The 22,182-nt window shown below is 40.0% G+C and overlaps 2 protein-coding genes across 3 annotated transcripts in view; one reads left to right on the forward strand and one right to left on the reverse strand.

Annotated features, from left to right (window-relative positions):
• Positions 1-3,272: 3,272 nt before the first annotated feature.
• Positions 3,273-5,964, reverse strand: LOC129506623 (cytochrome c oxidase assembly factor 4 homolog, mitochondrial). Its single transcript, XM_055320391.1, has 2 exons — positions 5,833-5,964; positions 3,273-3,541 (listed from the first exon to the last, which is right to left on the reverse strand). Exon 2 carries the CDS (start codon positions 3,527-3,529, stop codon positions 3,275-3,277), a length of 255 nt encoding a protein of 84 aa, XP_055176366.1. The 5' UTR covers positions 3,530-3,541; positions 5,833-5,964; the 3' UTR covers positions 3,273-3,274.
• Positions 5,965-6,060: 96 nt separating this feature from the next.
• PAAF1 (proteasomal ATPase associated factor 1) overlaps positions 6,061-22,182 on the forward strand; it is a 35,507-nt gene continuing 19,385 nt past the window's right edge. For both annotated transcript variants that reach the window (XM_055320387.1, XM_055320388.1), the window contains exons 1-6: positions 6,061-6,146; positions 8,181-8,221; positions 9,024-9,127; positions 13,648-13,737; positions 20,255-20,353; positions 21,014-21,164. In XM_055320387.1, coding sequence (XP_055176362.1) covers positions 6,100-6,146; positions 8,181-8,221; positions 9,024-9,127; positions 13,648-13,737; positions 20,255-20,353; positions 21,014-21,164 — 532 coding nt within the window. In that variant the 5' untranslated portion in view covers positions 6,061-6,099. The remainder of the gene's footprint in view (positions 6,147-8,180; positions 8,222-9,023; positions 9,128-13,647; positions 13,738-20,254; positions 20,354-21,013; positions 21,165-22,182) is intronic.

Raw genomic sequence — 22,182 nt, forward strand, 5'->3', positions numbered from 1 at the left:
AGAGACACAGAGACATAGGCAGAGGGAGAAGCAGGCTCCATGCAGAGAGCCCAATGTGGGACTTGATCACTGGACTCCAGGATCACATCCTGAGCCAAAGGCAGATGCTCAACCGCTGAGCCAAGCAGGCATTCCTTAAGTTTTTATTTTAAGTAATCTCTAAACCCAACCTGGGGCTAAAACTTATGACCCTGATATCAAGAGTTGCATGCTCTTCCAACTGAGCCAGCCAGGAGACCCCTGTTGAAATATTTAAAATATTTATAGATCCAGATGCACCTGGGTGGCTCAGTCAGTTAAGTGACCAATTCTTTTTTTTTTTTTTTTTTTAATTTTTTTTTTTAATTTATTTATGATAGTCACACAGAGAGAGAGATAGAGGCAGAGACACAGGCAGAGGGAGAAGCAGGCTCCATGCACCGGGAGCCCGACGTGGGATTCGATCCCGGGTCTCCAGGATCGCGCCCTGGGCCAAAGGCAGGCGCTAAACCGCTGCGCCACCCAGGGATCCCTAAGTGACCAATTCTTGATTTCAGCTCAAGTCATGATCTTGGGGTCCTGCAATCAAACTCTGCATGGGGCTCCATACTAAGCAGAGAGTCTGCTTCTCTCCCTCTGTCCCTCCCCTCACGCACATGGACAGTCTCTCTCAAATAATCTTTAAAAAAAAGATAAAATATTTGTAGGTCCCACCAAATTGTCCTCCAATAGCTTTACTAATTTATTATCCCTTCAGTAGTGTAACTGTGCCTGTTCTTCATCCCCACCAATTATGGTCATTATAAATACTTTTTTTAATTTTTTTTTATTTATTTATTTACGATAGTCATAGAGAGAGAGAGGCAGAGACACAGGCGGAGGGAGAAGCAGGCTCCATGCACCGGGAGCCTGACGTGGGATTCGATCCTGGGTCTCCAGGATCGCGCCCTGGGCCAAAGGCTGGCGCCAAACCGCTGCGCCACCCGGGGATCCCTATAAATACTTTTAATTGGGGATCCCTGGGTGGCTTAGCGGTTTTTAGCGCCTGCCTTTGGCCCAGGGCACGATCCTGGAGTCCCGGGATCGAGTCCCACGTCGGGCTCCCGGCATGGAGCCTGCTTCTCCCTCTGCCTGTGTCTCTGCCTTTCTCTCTATGTCTATCATGAATAAATAAAAAAATTTTTAAAAATACTTTTAATTTTTGTCAACAGAAGTAGCTAATACTACTTTATTTAACTTTGTTCAGTTTTCAATTGGGCTGTTTGCTTCTTACTGATTTCTAGGTACTTTTTTTTTTTTTTTTTTTAGAGAGGGAGAGAGCAAGCGAGTGAGCTGGGAGTAGAAGAACGGAGAGAGGCAGAGAGGGAGTGAGAGCTGGGCGTGGAGCCCAAGACAGGGCTTGATCTCAGGACCTTGACGTAATGTTTCCTTCATCATTAAAAGGTCAACCCAACTAACTCCCTCCTTTCAGATTCTCAGACACTGCTCCCTGATGACCCACAGCAATGAACAGATGGTGCCCCACAGAGATTCACCTCTCTCTATATGTATCCAGTCATCCCATTCTAATTGAATTTTATTCTCCTTTAAATTGGTATTCCTCATATCTTCTCCCCTCTTTTCTCTTTCTCTCCTCCCCATAAACACTGAAAGTCATTTTAGGGCCTACTATACTTCAGATCTGTGCTTCTAATATATAGATGCTCAAGAAATGTTACTGATGTTGATGAGAGCATATGCCCCTTTATATTCCAGCTTCTATGGCAGGAGTCACTCTTCCAACTCCCTTCCTACTCCCAAATGCCTTACAGGGTTAGGCAGAAAGTAACAGAATGGGCAGTCTAGTTCCATGGAAGGAAAATGAGAGGCTATGGCAACTGTTATCAACTGGAGAACACAACCACCTAAAAGAGGCATCGTTACTCGGCTCCAGTAAATTGTTGTCAAGTAGGAATATAAGCTCCATGATAGCTTCTCCATTTTTTAAAAGCTGAAAACCTGTATTTTATGTTAAATGTGCCTTTTTTTTTTTTTTTTTAAGATTTTACTTATTTACTCATGAGAGACACACACAGAGAGACAGAGACATAGGGAGAAGCAGGCTCCATGCAGGGAGCCCGATGTGAGACTTGATCCCAGGACTCCAGGATCACGGAGGGACTTCATGTTTGACTAAAAGGTATATACAGAGCGGCGCCTGGGTGGTTCAGTCAGTTAAGAATCCCAGACCTGGGGCAGCCCCAGTGGCTCAGCGGTTTAGCGCCACCTTCGGCAAAGGGTGTGATTTAGCGCCTGCCTTTGGCCCAAGGCCTGATCCTGGAGACCAGGGATTGAGTCCTTCATCAGGCTCCCTGCATGGAGCGTGCTTATCTCCTCTGCCTGTGTCTCTGCCTCTCTCTCTCTCTCTCCCTCTATATCTCTCATGAATAAATAAATAAAATCTTAAAAAAAAAAAAAAAAAGAATCCCAGATCTGGGGATCACGCTCAAAGGCAGATGCTCCTGAGCCACCCAGGAGTCCCTAAATGTGCCTTTTAAATATCAGGTCAACATTGTGTGTTTGCTGGGTTGTGAGCACGTTGAGGTCAGACTCTGTATCTGTCTGGCATATAAGAGGCACTCAATGTTATTTTCCCATTTGTTTTCATTCCATTAGACTTAATGAAATATCCACATCAACTAATGAAAGATAAAGGCACTTACATGATAACTAGTAATTAGTTATTCTAATATTTTATTTCTATCCCTCAAACCAGACTAAGTAACATGAAGGAAGAGATCCTATTATTCATCACATGAGATCATATTATTCATTCACACAGTACCTGGCACATGGAAAGGTCTTAGAAAAACTTGCCAGTCATGTGTTGAACCAATGAATGAATAAATGAAGACTCGATTAGGTAATCAATTTACACTTAGACTGTTAATTTAATTTTAAAAGTAAACATCCATGTAATTAGTTAAGTACTTGGCACACTGATCCAAGATGTAGGATAAGAGAACATCCCTTAACCCCACTCTTTGTTTTACTTGTCAAGTATCAGTCAATATTTAATATTGGTAGAAAATGATGGGTGACGATATGTAGGATCTCACAATGAAAATATGACACTCTTTACCACAGTCATGTCCAAACCCATGGCTGCCTGGCTTTCAACGTTAGTCTTGGGCAAAGAAAATCCCCGAATTTTATACCTCTTGGCCCACACTTGGACTGTTTAGGACTTCTTCCCATGGTCTCTCTGGATGCTAGTTTTTGGAGGTCCATTCTCTGGGGTAGGTGTTTTGGGGTCTCAGTGGTGGGCACTGCCTTGCTCTTTCCTCCTCTGCAGCTCCTCCCGCCGCCTTGCCTGTTGTTCACTCATGCAGTCCCTGAAGGCCTGTACCTGTGGCTGACACTGTCGCCAGTCCTGGTGTTGGGCCATGCACTCCTGTACTGCATAATGGGAAGCAGCACAGCCAGAACGGGAGATCAGCTGGTCCAGCGGGTCCTCTTCCTCATTCTCCTTCTTCACCTGTCGGGCCCAGGTATGGCCTTGAGTTGACATCTTTGGGAGTCTCTAGAGTATCGACAGAGGCAAAGTCAGAGTAGGGATGTGATTATGAGGTTCCACTACTATAAATAACACTGACCAAACTGCACTGTTATAGCCTATTTATGCATCTGTCTCCTCTTGGAGACTGTAAGCTTATTTGAGAACAGGTACTGGGCCTGATTCACCTTGGTGCCATCGGCATTAGGTCTGGCAAGAGAGCAGATCTGCAAAATGGTTTGAATTCAATGGAATGACATAAAGTATATGAGAATGTTTAGCACAGCACTAAATAAGCTTGAATGGATTCTGCTAATGGAATTTGAATTATGAAATTTCACCTTTTTGGAGCAGCTGTCTTGGATCAACCCTAAAAGAATTAATCTTTTTTTTATTTTTATTTTTTTAAGTTTTATTTATTTATTCATTCATGAGAAACACACACACACACACACACACACACACACACACACAGAGAGGCAAAGACGCAGGCAGAGGGAGAAGCAGGCTCCACGCAGGGAGCCCGACGTGGGACTCGATCCTGGGTCTCCAGGATCACGCCCTGGGCTGAAGGCGGCACTAAACCGCTGAGCCACCCAGGCTGCCCTAATCCTTTTTTTCTTTTAAAAAAGATTTTATTTATTTATGCATGAGAGACACAGAGAAAGAGGTACAGACATAGGCAGAGGAAGAAGCAGGCTCCCTGCTAAGCAGGGAACATGATGCAGGACCTGATCCCAGGACCCTGGGATCACAACCTCAGCCAAAGGTGGACATTCAACCACTGAACCACCAAGATGCTCCTAATCTCTCTTCTTTTCTCCTATCAGCCTTTTCCTATAGTGGGAAAAAAACAGTTTAACACTTGGGAGAGTACCCAAATATGGGCAGGGTTTGACATATTGGAGGAATAGAGAGTTCAGTGTGGCTGTAGAATAGTGTGTGCATGGGCCAGGGCAAGAGATGAGCCTGTGAGGTGAAAGTGCTTATTGTGAGGTCGATTTGCCCAGACTGTGTTGCCAAAATCATCTGCTTCAGAGCACCCAGCGGAAAGTGCCCTATAGAAAGAACTTGAGAAAGGTTTGCAGGGAAATAACCTCAGCCGTTATACAAATTGCACCATGAAAGGCTTTAAAAGAATTAGCACTCTAATGCCTTTCCTGTCTGACTCATTCAACAAATGATCATTGAGTACCTACCATATGATGCACTATGCTAGAATTGAGGAAACAGGAGTCACCAAGCCCAATTTAGTTCCTGCCTTAATGGTATACAATCTAGACAATAAACATGTTACTACACAGTGTGCATAGATAGCTAAGGTTGGGAACACAATGGAGGAATACCTAATCCAGACATGTTGGATGGGCAGGGCAGGTTTCCTGGAGGAAGTGATTTCTAAACTGAGACTTGAAGGATGAATAGGAGTTGGCCAGAGATGGGGAGAAGGAATATTCCCAGGCAATGGACAAACAGTGTCAGGAGTTGAAGAGAGGATTTGACACAGGAGAGGAACTTAAAATTCTGTATGACTGGAGAAGAGTGTATAAGGAGAACTGTAAAACAAGTGAAACTGGCACTATGATAAAGTATCTGATCATAGCAAGATCTTGTTGGCCATGTTAAGCAATGGGAAATTTACAAGGATTTAAGGACTCCATAGCCCTACCCAAAACCCATTTACTTTGGAGGCAGTATAACCTCAAGAAGGAGAGAGGAAATAGGTTGGGATTGGGAACCTAGTCTTGTTACTGACTCACTGAGCGACCTTAAAAAAAAAAAAATCACTTCATAACCTCTCTTCAAAAATAGTGTCTACCTCACAGGATTGTTGAAGATTGAATGAGCTAATGGACGTTAAGAAGCCTGCCACGTTCAATGAGTTTTTATTACTGTACAGATAAAGTGCCCTGGATTCTAAGACATGGCATCCAGCACCATGTCTTACTATACCATCTTTTTAGCTTCCTCCTTAATGATACTTAAGTCACAAAATTAATGTAAGGATTAATAAGATAATGTACGAAAAGTGCATGGACGACAACAGGGTTCAATAAATGCTACGGTACTCTTTCCCCCACCATATCTCGCCTTCAGTCTTTCCTGGAGTAAAAAGAGGCAGACCCATGCTTGAAGATCAGGGCAGGCTACATGGTGGCAGCTGGCCTGGACGAGAGAGGCATGGAAAGCAGAGAAATTTAACTGTCCAAGTCACCTGCAGCTGCTCTCCTACTTTAACGCATGCGCATACGCGGCAGCTGGCCCCCCGCTGTGCCTGCTACGCCTTGCCGCGCAAGGACGCTGTACGCGGGGCTCACCGAACAGGTTGGACACGAGAATTCGAACGCACGTTTCTGCACGTCGGCCCCCGTTTTGCAAGCAGTTGGAACTCTTCCGCGCCCCCGACCGGAAACCAGCCTCCGCTGGGAAGCCTGAGTACGGAAGTGGGAGGAGACGGGTCCGCCGCGCATATTCATTGGTGGCCTCTCACTATAGATCCCGCCCCCAGGCCGCGCCGCAAGCCCCTTTGGCGACCCACTTCCGGCAAAGGGCGGAACAGGCGGGCAGGTGGAGGCGGGGTTAAGATGGCGGCGCCTTTGAGGATTCAGAGCGACTGGGCCCAAGCTCTCAGGTGAATCAAGGCCCACAGCTGGGACGGAGGAGGGTAACGCATGTTGTCTTTGCGTTAAGGAGGGCTTTACCCGGTCCAGGATAGGGATTACCTTCGTCATTTGTTGAGGGATCAACAATGTAGCAAACCCAGTGGTCATTGGTTTTCATTCTCAACGGAGCTGCCCTGAGGCCAAGGGAACATAGATGCGCATTGTGACCCGAGCATCAGAACTAGGATCAATGTGTTGGAGAAAGACAGGAAAACTGGTAGGCAGGAAGACTCTTGGCCGAGAAATCATAGGCATTTAGCAAATATTTAATGGTCGTCAATTCACAGGTCCTAGTACTCCACCACCTCCACGTTGTCTTTGAGTGTATGATGGAATCTTTGTATCCTCCTTGGACCCCTAGTGGTACGTTGGACATATTGGACACTTCTATTCAGGAAACAGTGTAACACCCGCTATGTCCATGCTCTATGCGTGTAGAGTTTAGATGAGTAATCTAAATTTAAAGCGTGGCTCCTGCCCTCAAGAAGCTGACAGCTTGGGGCAGCCCGGGTGGCTCAGCGGTTTAGCGCCGCCTTCAGCCCAGGGCGTGATCCTGGAGACCCGGGATTGAGTCCCATGTCGGGCTCCCTGCATGGAGCCTGCTTCTCCCTCTGCCTGTGTCTCTGCCTCTCTCTCTCTCTCTGTCTCTCATGAATAAATAAAATCTTTAAAAAAAAAAAAGCTGACAGCTTAATTGGGAATGCACAGCAAACCACCTCTTTGAAACGTTGATTGATGGATACCGTGTAAGTTATTACTCTGTGCACCAGGATCAGTACGGCAGTGCCATGAATGGCAACTATGAACATTATTCATGTTCATAGTTACTACTAAGGGATTTTTTAAATTGAAACGGTGAAGATGAATAAAGCATAGTTTTCTGAAGTTCAGAAAATTACACTTTACTATGTGAGCTAAAATAAAATACACATTGCTTACTACAACACAGAATGTGTGGTAAGTAATGCAGGAAGAACAGATATTTACTGAGGGCCAAGGTGCCTATGGGAGAATGCAGGAGAGGAATCAGAAAGTAACATGTCCAAGATTTTGCAGTCAATAAGTGATTGTTCCTGTGAAAATCTTTTGTCTTAAAAACGTAGGTATTTTTCACTATACCCTAAAAGTGTTAGGGTGATGAGATGAGGATTTTGATGATTGGGAAGTGCATTCGAAAACCTGTAAAAAGTCAGTGTGAGGGGGATCCCTGGGTGGCTCCGCGGTTTAGCACCTGCCTTTGGCCCAGGGCGTGATCCTGGAGACCCCGGATCGAGTTCCGCGTTGGGCTCCCTGCATGGAGCCTGCTTCTTCCTCTGCCTGTGTCTCTGCCTCTCTCTCTCTCTCTCTCTCTCTCTCTCTCTCTCTTCCTCTCTCCCTCTCTCCCTCTCTCCCTCTCTCTCCCCCTCGCCCCCGTGCTTCTAATGAATAAGTAAATTTTAAAAAAAGTCAGTGTGAGTTGGTAGAATGCAGACATTGTGTACTAGTCTCATGTTTCAGTTTTAGCTTTCCAGGTAGCTAGGTGACCTTGGGAAAGTCATTTTTTTTCTGATCCTCAATTTTATCTTTAACATGGGGATATTAAAAGGTATATTGTTAAATTGTGAAGATTAATGATACTGTTTACAAAGTGCTTAGCATGGGGCTTAGCTTACAGTAATCCCAATAAATATCTAAATATAAAGCATTCCTGATTTTTCTTTTTTTTTTGCATTCCTGATTTTTCAAAGCTGTGTAGCTTATAAATGAATAATGAACTCCTTATTGTTGAAATAATTTGAATATTCATTTAACCAATAGATATCTATGCATTAAATACTTAATCCATGACTATTTCTTCATTAAATAAAGTTTGTCTTATAATCTGTCTGTGGATGATGAGATATTAGGCTAGATCATACTTATGTACTGTCCAGACTAAAAATTATATAATCTTTCTCCCTTGCACCAGTGGCATCCTTTTCAGCATTGAATGAACCTAATTAGTCTTTTGTCTCTCTTCATAGGAAGGATGAAGGGGAGGCCTGGCTGAGTTGTCACCCCCCAGGTAATATCCATAAGCCCAAATTACGATGCCTTCCCTGTAGAGAAAGGGGATTTACTACCCTTAGAAGAGAGCCTCATAGTTTCTCTTGGCTCAGACTCCTTGTACAATGTTCATAGTTTTCAAATGTTCTTGAGCAGTTTATGGTAGGATGTCTTATTTAGCCCCCATCACTGCAAAAGTAGTGTTCTCCTTAAGCAAATTGTCTAGATTACTGAAAGTTAACTCTTGGCTATGTATTATGTGTATATACTGTGGAAAAATCCATATATGCATGATGATCTTCAACTTTCATTCTGGAAGAATTCCATTTCATAGTAAAACTGAGTTTCAGATCACTCTAGTAGCTTTTTTAAAGACATTCATTTATTTTAGAGAGAATGAGGACAGCAGAAGAGGGAAAGGGAGAGAAACTCAAGCAGACTCTGCACTGAGTACAGAGCATGTCTCAGGGCTCAAGCTCATGACCCTGAAATCATGACCTGAAAATCATGACCTGAGCCAAAACCAAGAGTCTGGTGTTTAACTAACTGTGCCACCCAGGCGCCCCTCTATTAACTTTCTTACAAATGCTGTATCTTTAAATCTTTGTACCTGGTTTTTAGCTCTTGAGCATATATTCCCTCCCAAATTAGGTTCCCACGCTAGGGCTTTTTCCACTTCACCTCATTTTAACATAAGAACCTTTTTTTCTTTCGTGAACCAATTTCATACCATCTGTACAGATGCCTGAATTGAGTCTTCTTGGAGAACAGGATTAAATTCTTATTATTTTCTTGAGAAATGCTTCTTTTGTGCTATGTAGGGAAACCAACTTTGTATGGCAGCCTAACTTGTCAAGGAATTGGCCAGGATGGCATTCCAGAAGTTACAGCTTCAGAAGGATTTATTGTGAATGAGATAAACAAGGTAGGTTTTTATGCCTTGTAAATGACACTGAGTCCAAAACTAGGTTAGTACCTATATATTTACTTTAAATATTTATACTATTATTTATATATGTATCATCTTTATTTGTATAGTAAACAATTTTTACTGCCTTTGAATGGTAAGAGTTTTTTTTTTTCTTTTGTAGTTACATATACTTTGAGATACATTTATTTATTTATTTATTTATTTATTTATTTTAAGATTTTATTTATTTATTTGAGAGAGAGGGCAAGCAGTGGGGAAGGCAAAGACAGAGGGAGAAGAAGACTCCTCCCACTGAGCAGGGAGCCTAATGTGGGACTCTATCCCAGGATCTGGGAAATGACCTCAGCCAAGGCAGATGCTTAACCGACTGAGCTGTCTGGGCCCCCTACTTTGAGATACTTTTAGTTGCGTATACTTGTTCTTCCCTTGTATCAGTGCTGTCTAATAAGATAAATAATGTGAGCCACATATGTAATTTAAAATTTTCTAAGAGCCACATGAAAAAGTTAAAAAGAAACAGGTGAAATTAATTTTACTAATATATTTTTTAATATAGTAGATCTGAAATATTATTTCAACCTGTAATTAATATTAACAAATTATTAGTGAGCACTTTCCTATTTTCTTGAGGTTTTTAGATCGTGTGTATATTTTACATTTATCACACATCTCAGTTCAGACTCCTTTTATTGAAAATACTTGATAAATATATTAAGGTTCTATACATTTACAGTTGAGAATATAGATTCACATACCCCAGTAGTTCCAAATTTACTTAAAAAGTTTTCCAAAAACTGAGGCAAGTATCAGTTTTTAAATTAAATTTTAAATAAAATAAAAAATACAGTTCTTCATATGTACTGGCTGCATTTCAAATGCTCAATGATCTAATGTCTCCATTATCTACCATTATTGGACAGTATAGCCCCCCCCTTTTTTTTAAGGATTTTATTTATTCATGAGAGACACACAGAGAGAGAGGCAGAGACACAGGCAGAGGGAGAAGCAGCCTCCATGCAGGGATCCTGATGTGGGACTCAATCCCGGAACTCCAGGATCATGCCCTGGGCTGAAGGCAGATGCTTAACTGCTGAGCCACCCAGGCACCCCAGTGTAGCCTTTATAATGCCTTTGGCTAGGCCTTGAGGAAGACCTACATTAATAGTACTTAATAGTTTTTCTTATTGGTCTTGAGGTGAATAGACAGCCAAACTAAATATTTGCAGAACCCATAATCTGACTTTCCTTACACATTCTGCCATCAGTATGCTCTGGTGGGTGAGATTATTCCCAAAGCCTTTCTTTCTTTCTCCTTTTCTGTGTAATTAATTTTTTTTTTAGTCATGAAATATTTCAGGTATACTGATGAGAATAGATGATACTGATTTTAAATGTTCATTAATAAATGAACTCTGCAAGGCAATAGGCTATATGTTATTTCATATATTTTGCATTTGTTTTTCATAAGCAGCTGTGGTATTGTAGAAAAATGTCAGAAGATCTGAGTTCAAGTTTTAGTTAACTCTGACACTAGTAATATGATTTTGGCCAAATAACTTAGTTCTTTGAGCCTCAGTTTCCTCATCTGTAAAACAGAGATGATACTCTATGTGTAGGCTGATTAACAGGGAGTGAGACTGCATATGAATGAAACTGTAAAATCTTACACAAGTGAATTATTATTACAATAATCTTGTGGGATTGACATTTTAAATTTCCATTTTGCATATAAGCAAACACACTCAGAGAAGTCAATTAACCCCAATAATCAAAGCTAGTTAGACTGTATGCCAGAATTGAAACCAGTCCTATAAACTTCCAAATATGAACACTATCTTGCAAGCCTACATTTTCCCCAAATGTTTTGCCAGTATCCATATCCACAGCCTCAGTGCTGACCTCTTTTCTTCCTTCATACCTAGGCCCTAATACAGTCCTTATCTCTTCCAACTTCATTGCTAATTTCTGCCTTGTACCTGCTGAGTAAAACAATTAGTGCTTATGGTTGCAAATGCATTTGTTTCCTAATTGCCATGGGTCACTTTGCTATTTGATGTTGCTGCATTGTTCTATTGAACAGTAAATTATGCTTAAATACTTAATCCTGGAGGATAAAATGTTTGTGAATTTTATTTTAGAGTGGAATGCTCACACTCCTTCCACCACCCCTGCCGTGAATTTTATGTTTTGATATCTTCTATAGCTTTTCATTAAAATATTTTCATTAACAGCATGATTCTCTACTGCTGATATTGGAAGGTAGTTCAACATTTTCTCTTCTTCCATAGTTTGTTTATTAAAGGTTGATTTGCTTAATTGGCAAGAAGGAGAAAACTACTGATTCTTGAAGTCTTTCACATAATTAGTCACAAAGAAATGAAGTCTTCTGGGCAGTCTGGGTGGCTCAATGGTTTAGCGCCGCCTTCAGCCCAGAGCCTGATCCTGGAGACCCGGGATCCAGTCCCATGTCGGGCACCCTGCATGGAGCCTGCTTCTGTCTCTGCCTCTCTCTCTCTCTGTCTCTCTGTCTCTCTCTCTCCCTCTCTCCCTCTCCTCTCTCTCCCTCTCTGTGTCTCTCATGAATAAATAAATAAAATCTTAAAAAAAAAAAAAAAGAAATGAAGTCTTCTGAGAACAAACCCAATTTTTACAGATGCCTGAACACTAAGTTCTTGAAGTTCCTTGAATCCTTCCTTGCTGGTAGGAATATTTAAGCCAGGGGAGTTTAGCTGATACTTTAGTTTTGGCTACAGGAGACAATTCCAAATCCAGGTCAACTCTCTTGCAGCTGTATGGGCTTTGTCATATGGTAAGAAGCAAAAACTTGTTTAATGAAAAGCCTGCAGGCAGCCACATATGAATATGCTGGCTAAGAAAGTGCTGTTGGTATAAACAGATAATCTTACTGTCTTTTTAAAGTAGTAGAAGACTTGTAATAAGAGCATTTTGATTTTTAGTGATGAGAATGTTATTATTTTGAAACTGTTCTTTCTAAAGAACTGAGAACCTGTGTTTGCTGTGTATAGATTAGTCTTGGAATGAGGTTTAGAAAATTTTGAAGACATTTTCACCATGCAGCAGAATTTCTAGCAACTTTGAAGTACTGCTGCAAAGATAACAGGTTAGGGGCCGTTTGGTGAGTAGCTTCCCATAGGAGATAGACACGTAGGTGGTGGTGTTGGTATTCTGGCATTAGGTTAAAGGACTATCATATTGCAGGAATTCCTGAAGGGTTTACCAGGCCTTTTATGCCTCTGTATATGCTACCTTGAGACCCCAACATACTTAATGTTGAATGGTTACAAAGGCTGCCGTGTGCAAGTCATATCACCTGAACCTAATATCTTTTTCTGGGTATGATTTCCTACTATGTCAGTGTTTTCTAGGTATGATTTCCTACTATGTCAGTGTTTCCTACTAAGCAAGTGTTTTCTTGCTTCAGTAGCTGAAATGTTAAAATGGCTAGCAAAACACATGGGGAATTAATACAGCTGTGGGCGATGAGCAGTCAATTTAAGTCCTAGGTAGGAGTTATCACTGCAAGCCTGACCAGGGACTGCTCATTGTATAAGTGTACCATAATTTATCTAATTTACCAATTTCCTCTGGTAACTATAGATGTTAGTAGTCTAACATTTTTTTTCTAAAAATTCCTACAGGCAATAAGTTTACTTTTAGACTGGTCTTTTAGGTCCTAGACTTGAAGTCTGGTGCTGTTTCCTATCTTTTAATTCTGTTCCTTGCCCCACTGCTAGTTGAGAGTATTGATATTAGATTCTCTTTTAAAAACTAATGCTCTATGGGGATCCCTGGGTGGCTCAGCGGTTTAGCACCTGCCTTTGGCCCAGGGCGTGATCCTGGGGTCCCAGGATCAAGTCCCGCATCAGGCTCCCAGTATGGAGCCTGCTTTTCCCTCCTCCTGTGTCTCTGCCTCTCTCTCTATGTCTATCATAAATAAATAAATCTTTAAAAAAAATCAAAACTAATGCTCTAAATAAATAAATAAAAATTAATACTCTCATATTTGTCATTTGTATCTTACTGTTAGTTTGTCTTCTATGAGAGTTTACTTAATATAAAAAGATAATGGCAGCTAAGCAATACTAAATTACGTCTCAGCCCTCTGCAGTAAAAGGGCTGCTGATCAATCTATAGGGGAGTGATAGTGTCGTGAGCTGGTGGAGGATTAGAGAGGGTACATTTAAAAAATGGGAATTTCCTATCATCCCAATATTTTCTTTAAGAACCTTTCATTCCGGGGGATCCCTGGGTGGCGCAGCGGTTTGGCGCCTGCCTTTGGCCCAGGGCGCAATCCTGGAGACCTGGGATCAAATCCCACGTCAGGCTCCCTGCATGGAGCTTGCTTCTCCCTCTGCCTGTGTCTCTGCCTCTCTCTGTTTCTCTCTGTGTCTATCACAAATAAATAAATAAATCTTTAAAAAAAAAAATAAAAGAACCTTTCATTCCATTGCAGTAACTTTACTGATGAATTTCATCTTATCCTCTCTGTTTAGAAAAGCATTCATATTTCTTGTCCAAAGGAAAATGCATCCTCGAAGTTTTTGGCACCGTACACTACTTTTTCCAGAATTCATGCAAAGAGTGTAAGTATTTTGATAAAATGAGCAGAGAATATAATAGCATGTTAGTTTTTCATTTTATCTGCTTGAGAGCTATAAACATTCATAATTAATAATATTTCATTTACTGTGTATTGTTAAGGTACCATAGAAGTGTGATATGTTTGGCAAAACTGGTATTTGGGCCCACATAGAATATGTATACAAATCGACTCACTGGTAATCTTAGAGAATGGAATGGTCCGAAGTTTACTTATTTATGTTTTAGCAGAGCTGAGTAATGGCTTTTGGAGAGTGATAGCAGCTGTGTTTGTATAATTCGTCACTGCTCATATATCTGTCTCATTGCCTACGGGACAGGGACATTTTCTCAAATTCCAAGTACAGCATATTGAGGAATAATTTTCAGAGGTCTTTGTGATAATGCCCTTTTGACTACCATGATCTTTTTGGAAACATAAATGGGAAATATGTGGATAAACTGATAATATTAAAGGCTTCCATTTCTTATTGTATGGTCTATTTTACAAAGTAGCTATTTTTATCCTTAGTACAAAACAGATGTAGATTTAGTGATGAAAATTTAAGAAATACAAAAAGGTGGAAAATCACTCATATTTTACAACCTAAAGATAACTATTGTGAACTTTTGTTACAAAGTCTATATTAATAATAATTATAGTAGTAATAGCTAACATTTATTGATTGTCTATTATGTGTCTGCACCATGCTAAGCTTTCTTTTTTTCATGCTAAGCTTTATATTTCAGTTGATTCTGTCTTTTTTCTTTAAATATTTTACCAAAATAGGTTTTTATAGTACATGCTGTTTTATAACTTGCTTTTTATTCCTTAATAATATATTATTTACATCATTTTATATCATCTTTCTACATATTCCTTTAAGAGCTGCATAGTATTCCACTGTATCATTTTATGACAAATCATTTTTCCAGTCTTATATTACTTGGACTTTCAGATATTTTTCAGGTATTCCTGACTTCATATTTTGATAATATAGCTAACCCTTTACTCAGAAAGATAGGAAGAAATTAGAATACATTTATAAAATAGAGTTGCTGAGTCCAGGGAATGCAAATTTTAAGTCTTTTGGTATATTCTAACTGACTTCGACTTAACTAATTTATTGAAGTAACTTGCTCTGCATTTTCTGTGTAAAATGTACTGACTGATGCTCACAGCACATTTACAGCTTATAAGCTCTTCTCTGAGATCTGTATACTGCTGACAATACTGGTTAAGTCAACTGATCACCAAGAATAAGTTATAGTATCAGTTACATTGTTTTTGAAATTATGTTAATTAAATATGGTAAACTAATGTAGTATGAATATGAAAAGGAAGAGTGATTATATCTTTGAAAACTAAATTGAGGAACACCTGAGTGGCTCAGCAATTGAGTGTCTGCCTCAGCTCAGGACGTGATCCTGGGGTTCAGGGATCAAGTCCCACGTTGGGCTCCCTTCGAGGAGCCTGCTTTTCTGTCTGCCCACGTCTCTGCCTCTTTCTCTGTGTCTCTCATGAATAAATTAAAAAAAAAAAACTACATTGATTGCTTTGTAAAGACTTGATAAAGAAGAGGTTTTTAAAAAAACTGTTAAAATAGGGGCACCTGGGTGGGTCAGTCTGTTGAGCATCTGGCTCTTGATTTCAGCTCCGATCGCGATCTCAGCGTCTTGGGATCGAGCCCAGCATCAGGCTCCTGGCTCAGTGCGGAGTCTGTTTGAAATTCTCTCTCATCTTCTCCCTCTGCCCCTTCCTCTCCTCATGCTCTCTCTAAAATACATACGTTTCTAAAAAACTGCCATAATAGTATATGTGGACAAAATAAATGCAAGATGTTAGGGAAAAGATTTTTCTTCTTAAATCCTAGGTGAATTTTTACTCTTAGATTGCTTTATAAATGTGACTAAAGATTTACCTTGCTTTAAAGAAATCAAGTTATGAATTATGCCTTTTGGTTAGTAGTTTATTACAGAAAGTCAAGGTGAAACTTCTTTGCAGAGATCAGTAGACTAATGAAAAGATTAGTGAATTTTATGTACATTTATATATTTGAGTTAAAATATGGATATATATGTATTATTTTTTATTATTTGCTACTTTAACTGAATTTTTTTTAATTTTATTAATTTATTCATGAGAGACACAGAGAGAGGCAGAGACATAGGCAGAGGGAGAAGCAGGCTCCATGCAGGGAGCCCGATGTGGGACTCTAACCTGGGTCTCCAGGATCACGCCCTAGGCTGAAGGCGGCACTAAACCACTGAGCCACCCAGCTTCCCTTTAACTGAATTTTTTGATTGATTGACCTACAAGTGGGCCCTGTCCATTGACTAAAAAGGCTTTTTGTACTCTTTTGCTTTTCTACCAATCTGACTTGACATTCTTTATCAATTCTGAGTATTCAATGTTTTTTTCTTAAGTTTATCAGTTTGAGAGAAAGTATTTCATTGTTTTTCAATTTGTGTTCCTTTGATTAATCATGGATGACCACTTTTTCATATATTTACTGGCCACTCTTTGTGTCATTTGCTCATTTTTCTAAGTGAATTTTTTTCTTTATTGGTAAGAGCTCTCATATTAAAGGTATTGACCCTTTGCCATATATTTTGCATAGTTTCTTCTTGCTTATTGTTTATTATTGTTTGTTTGTATCTTGACATACGGATATTTAATATATGTAGATAATAAAACCCATCAATCTATTCCTTTATGGTAACTATTTATGGCATCTTGCTTAGGGTAGCCCGTGATTTCATATATAGTCACTCTTTTTTTTTTTTTAAGATTTTATTTATTTATTCATGAGAGATACACAGAGAGAGGCAGAGAGAATAGGCAGAGGGAGAAGCAGGCTCCTTGCGGGGAGCTGATGCAGGACTCGGTCCCAGGATCCCGGGATCACGACTTGAGCCAAAGGTAGATGCTCAACCACTGAGCCAAGCAAGTGCCCCCCCACCTTTTTTTAAGAGAGGGAGAGAGGTAGGGGAGGGGCAAAGGGAGAGAGAGAATCCTAAGCAGGCTCAATATCCAGCACGAAGCCCAGTGTGGGGCTTGATCTCACAACCCTGAGATCATGACCTGAGCTGAAATCAAGGGTCAGACCCTTAACCAACTGAACTACTCAGTTGCCTATATATATATATATATATATATATATATATATATATATATTCACTTTTAATTGCATAGCATAATGAGTAAGAGCATAGACTCTAGAGATACTCATTGGATTTGACTCCTTGAATTTGAATTTTGGTTCTGCCATTTACTGTGACCTTAGGCTGGGTGCTTAATCTCTATGTTACAGATTATTTTATTTGTAAAATAAAAGATAATAGAACAGATCAGTTTCGCAACCATGCACTATTGATATTTTGAGCTGGGTAATTCTTTATTGTGGGGGGCTGTTCCCCAATTGTGACAACTAAAAATGTTTCCAGACATGACCCAATGTAATGAGCTAATTTGTCCCTGGTTGACAATCACTGCAATATAAGAACGTAATACTGAAGACCAAGGAGGAAGTGATAAACTTGTTGGCATAGTTGGGAAAACTTTTGGAGAAATAGGTCATTTTTTTTTCTTTTCTCCAGCTTATTTTATTGTAAGAATATAGTATATAATACATATAACATACAACATATCTCATAGGATTGTTACAGGGATTGAAACAGAATTTGGTCGGAAACATAATAAGCATGATATAAGTATTAAATAAAATAATAAGTATTAAATAAAATTATAGTATTTTCTTTGAATTTTTATGTTTTTTTTAAATATATATTTCAAACTTTATTTTTGTTATTTGGTTTAAAGTAGGGATCTAATAGGGCACCTTGGTGGCTCAGTTGGTTAAGTGGTTGCCTTTGGCTCTGGTCATGATTTCAGGGTCCTGGGATCAAGCCTCGCTTTCGGCTTCCTGCTCAGTGGAAAGTTTGCTTCTCCCTCTCCTCCTTACCCCACTGTGTTTTCTCTCTCTCTCTCTCTCTCTCTCTCTCTCTCTCTCTCTAACTCTCAAATAAGTAAAATCTTAAAGAAAAGTAGGGATCAAACTTAATTCTTTTTGAGATGACTAGCATATCAAGGCACTGTAAAGTAATCCATCCTTTATCTCACTCACTTGAATTGTCATATTTATCCAATATTTAGGATTATCCCATTGATCTGGTTTTTTTGCTGTAACTAAGAAATAGATCCTTACACTCTGACCTAGGTTTGCATCCTGGCCCCTGGTCACCTTGGGATATTACTTAATCACTTCTTAAACCTCAGAAAGAAAAATAGAAATAATACCTTTCTTACAGATCTTTGAGGGTATTATATGAGGGTAGTGTCTGTTACACGTCTGGTACATAATAGCTATTTAATAAATGTTAGTTTCTTTTCCTCTTTAATAAATATTTGGAGAAAGGAGATACCTGGTATGACCTAAAATATACTCTTCAGTGTTCTGTCACTTTGGAAGAACTGGATTATTCAGATTCAATTACTTTTTAGATCTAGGAATTAGGACTGCAAAGATATGTAAAACAGATAAGGTGACAATATCCCTGTCCCCTCCAGGGACCATATTATATTAACTGAGGGGATATAATAGAACAGTTCAAAGTTTCTCAACCATGCACTATTGACATTTTGAGCTGGGTAATTCTTTATTGTGGGGGGATGTTCCCCAATTGTGACAACTAAAAATGTTTACAGATATGACCCAATGTAATGAGCTAATTTGTCCCTGATTGACAACCACTGCAATATAAGAACATAGTGCTGTAGACTAGGGAGGAAGTGATAAACTTGTTGGCATAGTTGGGAAAACCTTTTGAGAAATAGGTCATTTTTTTTCTTTTCTCCAGCTTATTTTATTGTAAGAATATAGTATATAATACATATAACATACAACATTTTAAAATTAAATTTACTTTTTTTTTTAAAGTAACATGGAGCTTGAACTCACACCCCTGAGATCAAGAGTCACAAGCTCTACCAATGGGGCCAGCCAGGTGCCCCCAAATTTACTTGTTTTGAGAATAGTTGAGAGAAGTAGGTCATTTTTAAGAATTATTAATTGTGCCCTTTTAAAAAAAATTTTGGAGAGTCGTTTTTTTTTTTTTTTTAAGATTTTATTTATTTGGGATGTCTGGGTGGCTCAGCGGTTGAGCCACTGCGTTTGGCTCAGGCCGTGATCCCCGAGTCCTGGGATCGAGTCCCACATCGGGCTCCCTGTGTGGAGCCTGCTTCTCCCTCTGCCTTTGTCTTGCCTCTGTGTGTGTGTGTGTGTGTGTGTGTGTGTGTGTGTGTCTCATGAATGAATGAATGAATGAATGAATGAATGAATGAATAAATAAATATTTACTTATTTATTTTTAATAAATAAATATTTAAAAAATATTTTATTCATTTATTCATTCATTCATTCATTCATTCATTCATTCATGAGAGGCCAAGGGAGAAGCAGGCTCCCTCTGGGGAGTCTGCTGTAGAACTTGATCCCAGGACCCTGGGATCACAACCTGAGCCAAAGGCAGACACTCAACCACTGAGCCACCCAGGCGCCCAATTGTGCCCCTTTTCTATTTCTTATTCTCCTTTCCTCTTTTTTAGTTCATTATTAGGCAATTTATCTATTTATTAATCTCCTACCATAATCCAGGTACTCTGGGCACTAGGACTATAGCAATGAATAAAACTGTGGTGTAGTGCCTACCCTTTTGGGGTATGGGACCAAACAGTATTTGCTAATGACTTGAATGTGAGATGTGAGAGAAAATGAGGAGTTGGGATGATTCCAAAAATTTCCAAAGAAGTGGATAAATTGTGGTGTCATTTACTAATTGAAGTCAAGTAGTTGTATTGGTGTGAAGCAAGGGGAAATGAGAGTTTTGTTTTGAACATGTTAAGTTTGCTGTAACCACTATAGAGCCAAAGGTAGATTCCTTTTTTTTTTTTTAATTCTATAATGTGTCAATTTTCTTTTTTTTTATTTTTTTTATTTTTTTCTTTTATTTTTTTTTTATTTTTTTATTTATTTATGATAGTCACAGAGAGAGAGAGAGAGAGAGGCAGAGACACAGGCAGAGGGAGAAGCAGGCTCCATGCAGGGAGCCTGACATGGGACTCGATCCCGGGTCTCCAGGATCACGCCCTGGGCGGAAGGCGGTGCTAAATCACTGAGCCACCTGGGCTGCCCTGGTATCATCTTAATTTTTAAACAGCAAAAGATGGAAATGATAGAACTGATATGGGGAGAGTAAAACATTTTTAGTTGAAGCAAGAGACTATAGATGATTACAAGAACATCTTTATGTTTTGAGAAATAAAAGGTGTTGGCACTAAGTAGCCTTGTTAGGAGATGGGTGATAACACCTCAAACCTTCACATGAAAACACATGTCCTTTGTGCTGGAAAGCATAGGCTTGAAGTCTTGGAGGAGTGTGAAACAGGGGAGATCTTTAACATATTTTAGGGGAAAAAGAGCATTTCATAATTTATAACACCAGTTATCTTGTCTTGAACAGATAACATGCCTGGACATTTCCAGTGGAGGCGGCCTTGGTGTGTCTTCTAGCACTGATGGGACCATGAAGATCTGGCAGGCTTCCAATGGCGAACTCAGAGTAAAGACTTTGGATATGTTTTTAGGGTCTTATACCTGGAAGGTGGTCTGAGAAGCCTTAGACTGGGTCACTGAAAGAAGAGTGGTGCATTCTAAATTTATAGGACCACTGCACTTCAATTGGTCTTTGTTTTCCCATTTGTTAGTCTCAGAACCATCCTCAATCTTGATTTGCCAGAACAGATTAGGGCTGGAACAGTGGAAAAGCCAGGCCAGTGAATGTCTAAGTGGGTGGTCCCTTGGTATGAACTGCCTTCAGTGATCAGTTGCTAAGACAGATTAGCTAGGTTATTATACTGATTATATGGCTAAGCCTCTCCAACCTATACAGAGGATTTTAAGAAGAGGTGAGTAAAGGAGTCCTGAAGCCTCCTCAGCTCCTTATATGTAGAACTAGACTTAAGGATGGCTGTTAGAACCTTGGAGTTCAAATCCATAGCATCTGTAGGCAAAGCTACAGGAAAGGGAGTTAACAGATCTTAGAACACTACCTGGTATACAAATGAGCTAAAGAGATCCTTTTGAACTTCCATAGTTTAAAAACCCAGCATGTAGGTATAGGATGTAGACATTTCATTTCAGGGACCAAGGATATGAGAGGTAAGAGAATATCGGGGGATGGACAAGAGAACTAGCATGGAATTTTCTTTTGTTTTTCCAGAGAGTTTTGGAAGGACATGTGTTTGATGTGAATTGTTGCAGGTTTTTCCCATCAGGCCTTGTGGTTCTGAGTGGGGGAATGGATGCCCAGCTGAAGATCTGGTCAGCTGAAGATGCTAGCTGTGTGGTGACCTTCAAAGGTCACAAAGGAGGTAATGAAGGCTGATTTCTCCAAAAGGCTTCTTTAATGATCCCCAAAGACAAATCACCAAAAAAGGTAGAAAGAGAAGCTAATTAACTGCATAAAACACAATTCCTCTAACTGGCCATTTAAATGGTGTATTTCCTCAAGGATTAGAAATTCCTTTGACACTGAGTCTTGTTGCTATCTAGAACTAACTGCCTTACACAAATAGTTGTTTTCACAATTGATAAGTGGAAAAAAAAAATCCTCCCGAGGAAGTCATCTGCTTGTGTACTGGGAGAGAGAGAGATGTGTGCCAACATTTTCTCATTATTAGTCCTTTGAAGCTGGGTGGCAAATGGCTCTGTCACTAAATATCAAAGTTGGAGCTTGGTACTTACTGTCATTTCCTATGGATTTAAGTCACAGTTCAGATTTTTTTTTTAGATTTTATTTATTTATTCATGAGAGAGAGAGAGAGAGAGAGAGAGAGGGAGGCAGAGACACAGGCAGAGGGAGAAGCAGGCTCCATGCCTGGAGCCCGACGCGGGACCGGATCCCGGAACTCCAGGATCATGCCCTGGGCCAAAGGCAGGCGCGAAACTGCTGAGCCACCCGGGGATACCCCACAGTTCAGATTTTAAAAATGGATTAGCCATATAGCCAGTTGATACCAGGTTATAGAGACAGAATGAGAACATTTTCCATTTGTAACTGGTTGGTTTGTGGGAAAAAATTATAAATTAGAGATGTTTTATCTTTTTTTTTTAAGATTTTATTTATTCATGACAGACACAGAGAGAGAGAGAGAGGCAGAGACACAGGCAGAGGGAGAAGCGGGCTCCATGCAGGGAGCCTGATGTGGGACTCGATCCCAGGTCTCCAGGATCACACCTTGGGTTGAAAGCAGCACTAAACTGCTGGGCCACCGGGGCTGCCCATAGAGATGTTTTATCTTTAATTGAAATGTTAAAGGTGCTAAATGTTATTCTTGCTTTACAAGTTTAGATATTTTTGAAAAAGTAATAACATCCCCAAATAATTCC

The sequence above is a fragment of the Nyctereutes procyonoides genome, unplaced genomic scaffold (genome assembly GCF_905146905.1).
Source record: "Nyctereutes procyonoides isolate TBG_1078 unplaced genomic scaffold, NYPRO_anot_genome, whole genome shotgun sequence".
Taxonomy (NCBI): Eukaryota; Metazoa; Chordata; class Mammalia; order Carnivora; family Canidae; genus Nyctereutes; species Nyctereutes procyonoides.

What these genes read in the sequence shown, in the direction of transcription:
- LOC129506623 (XM_055320391.1), bottom strand. Translation starts at nt 3,529, where the DNA reads ATGTCAACTCAAGGCCATACCTGGGCCCGACAGGTGAAGAAGGAGAAT.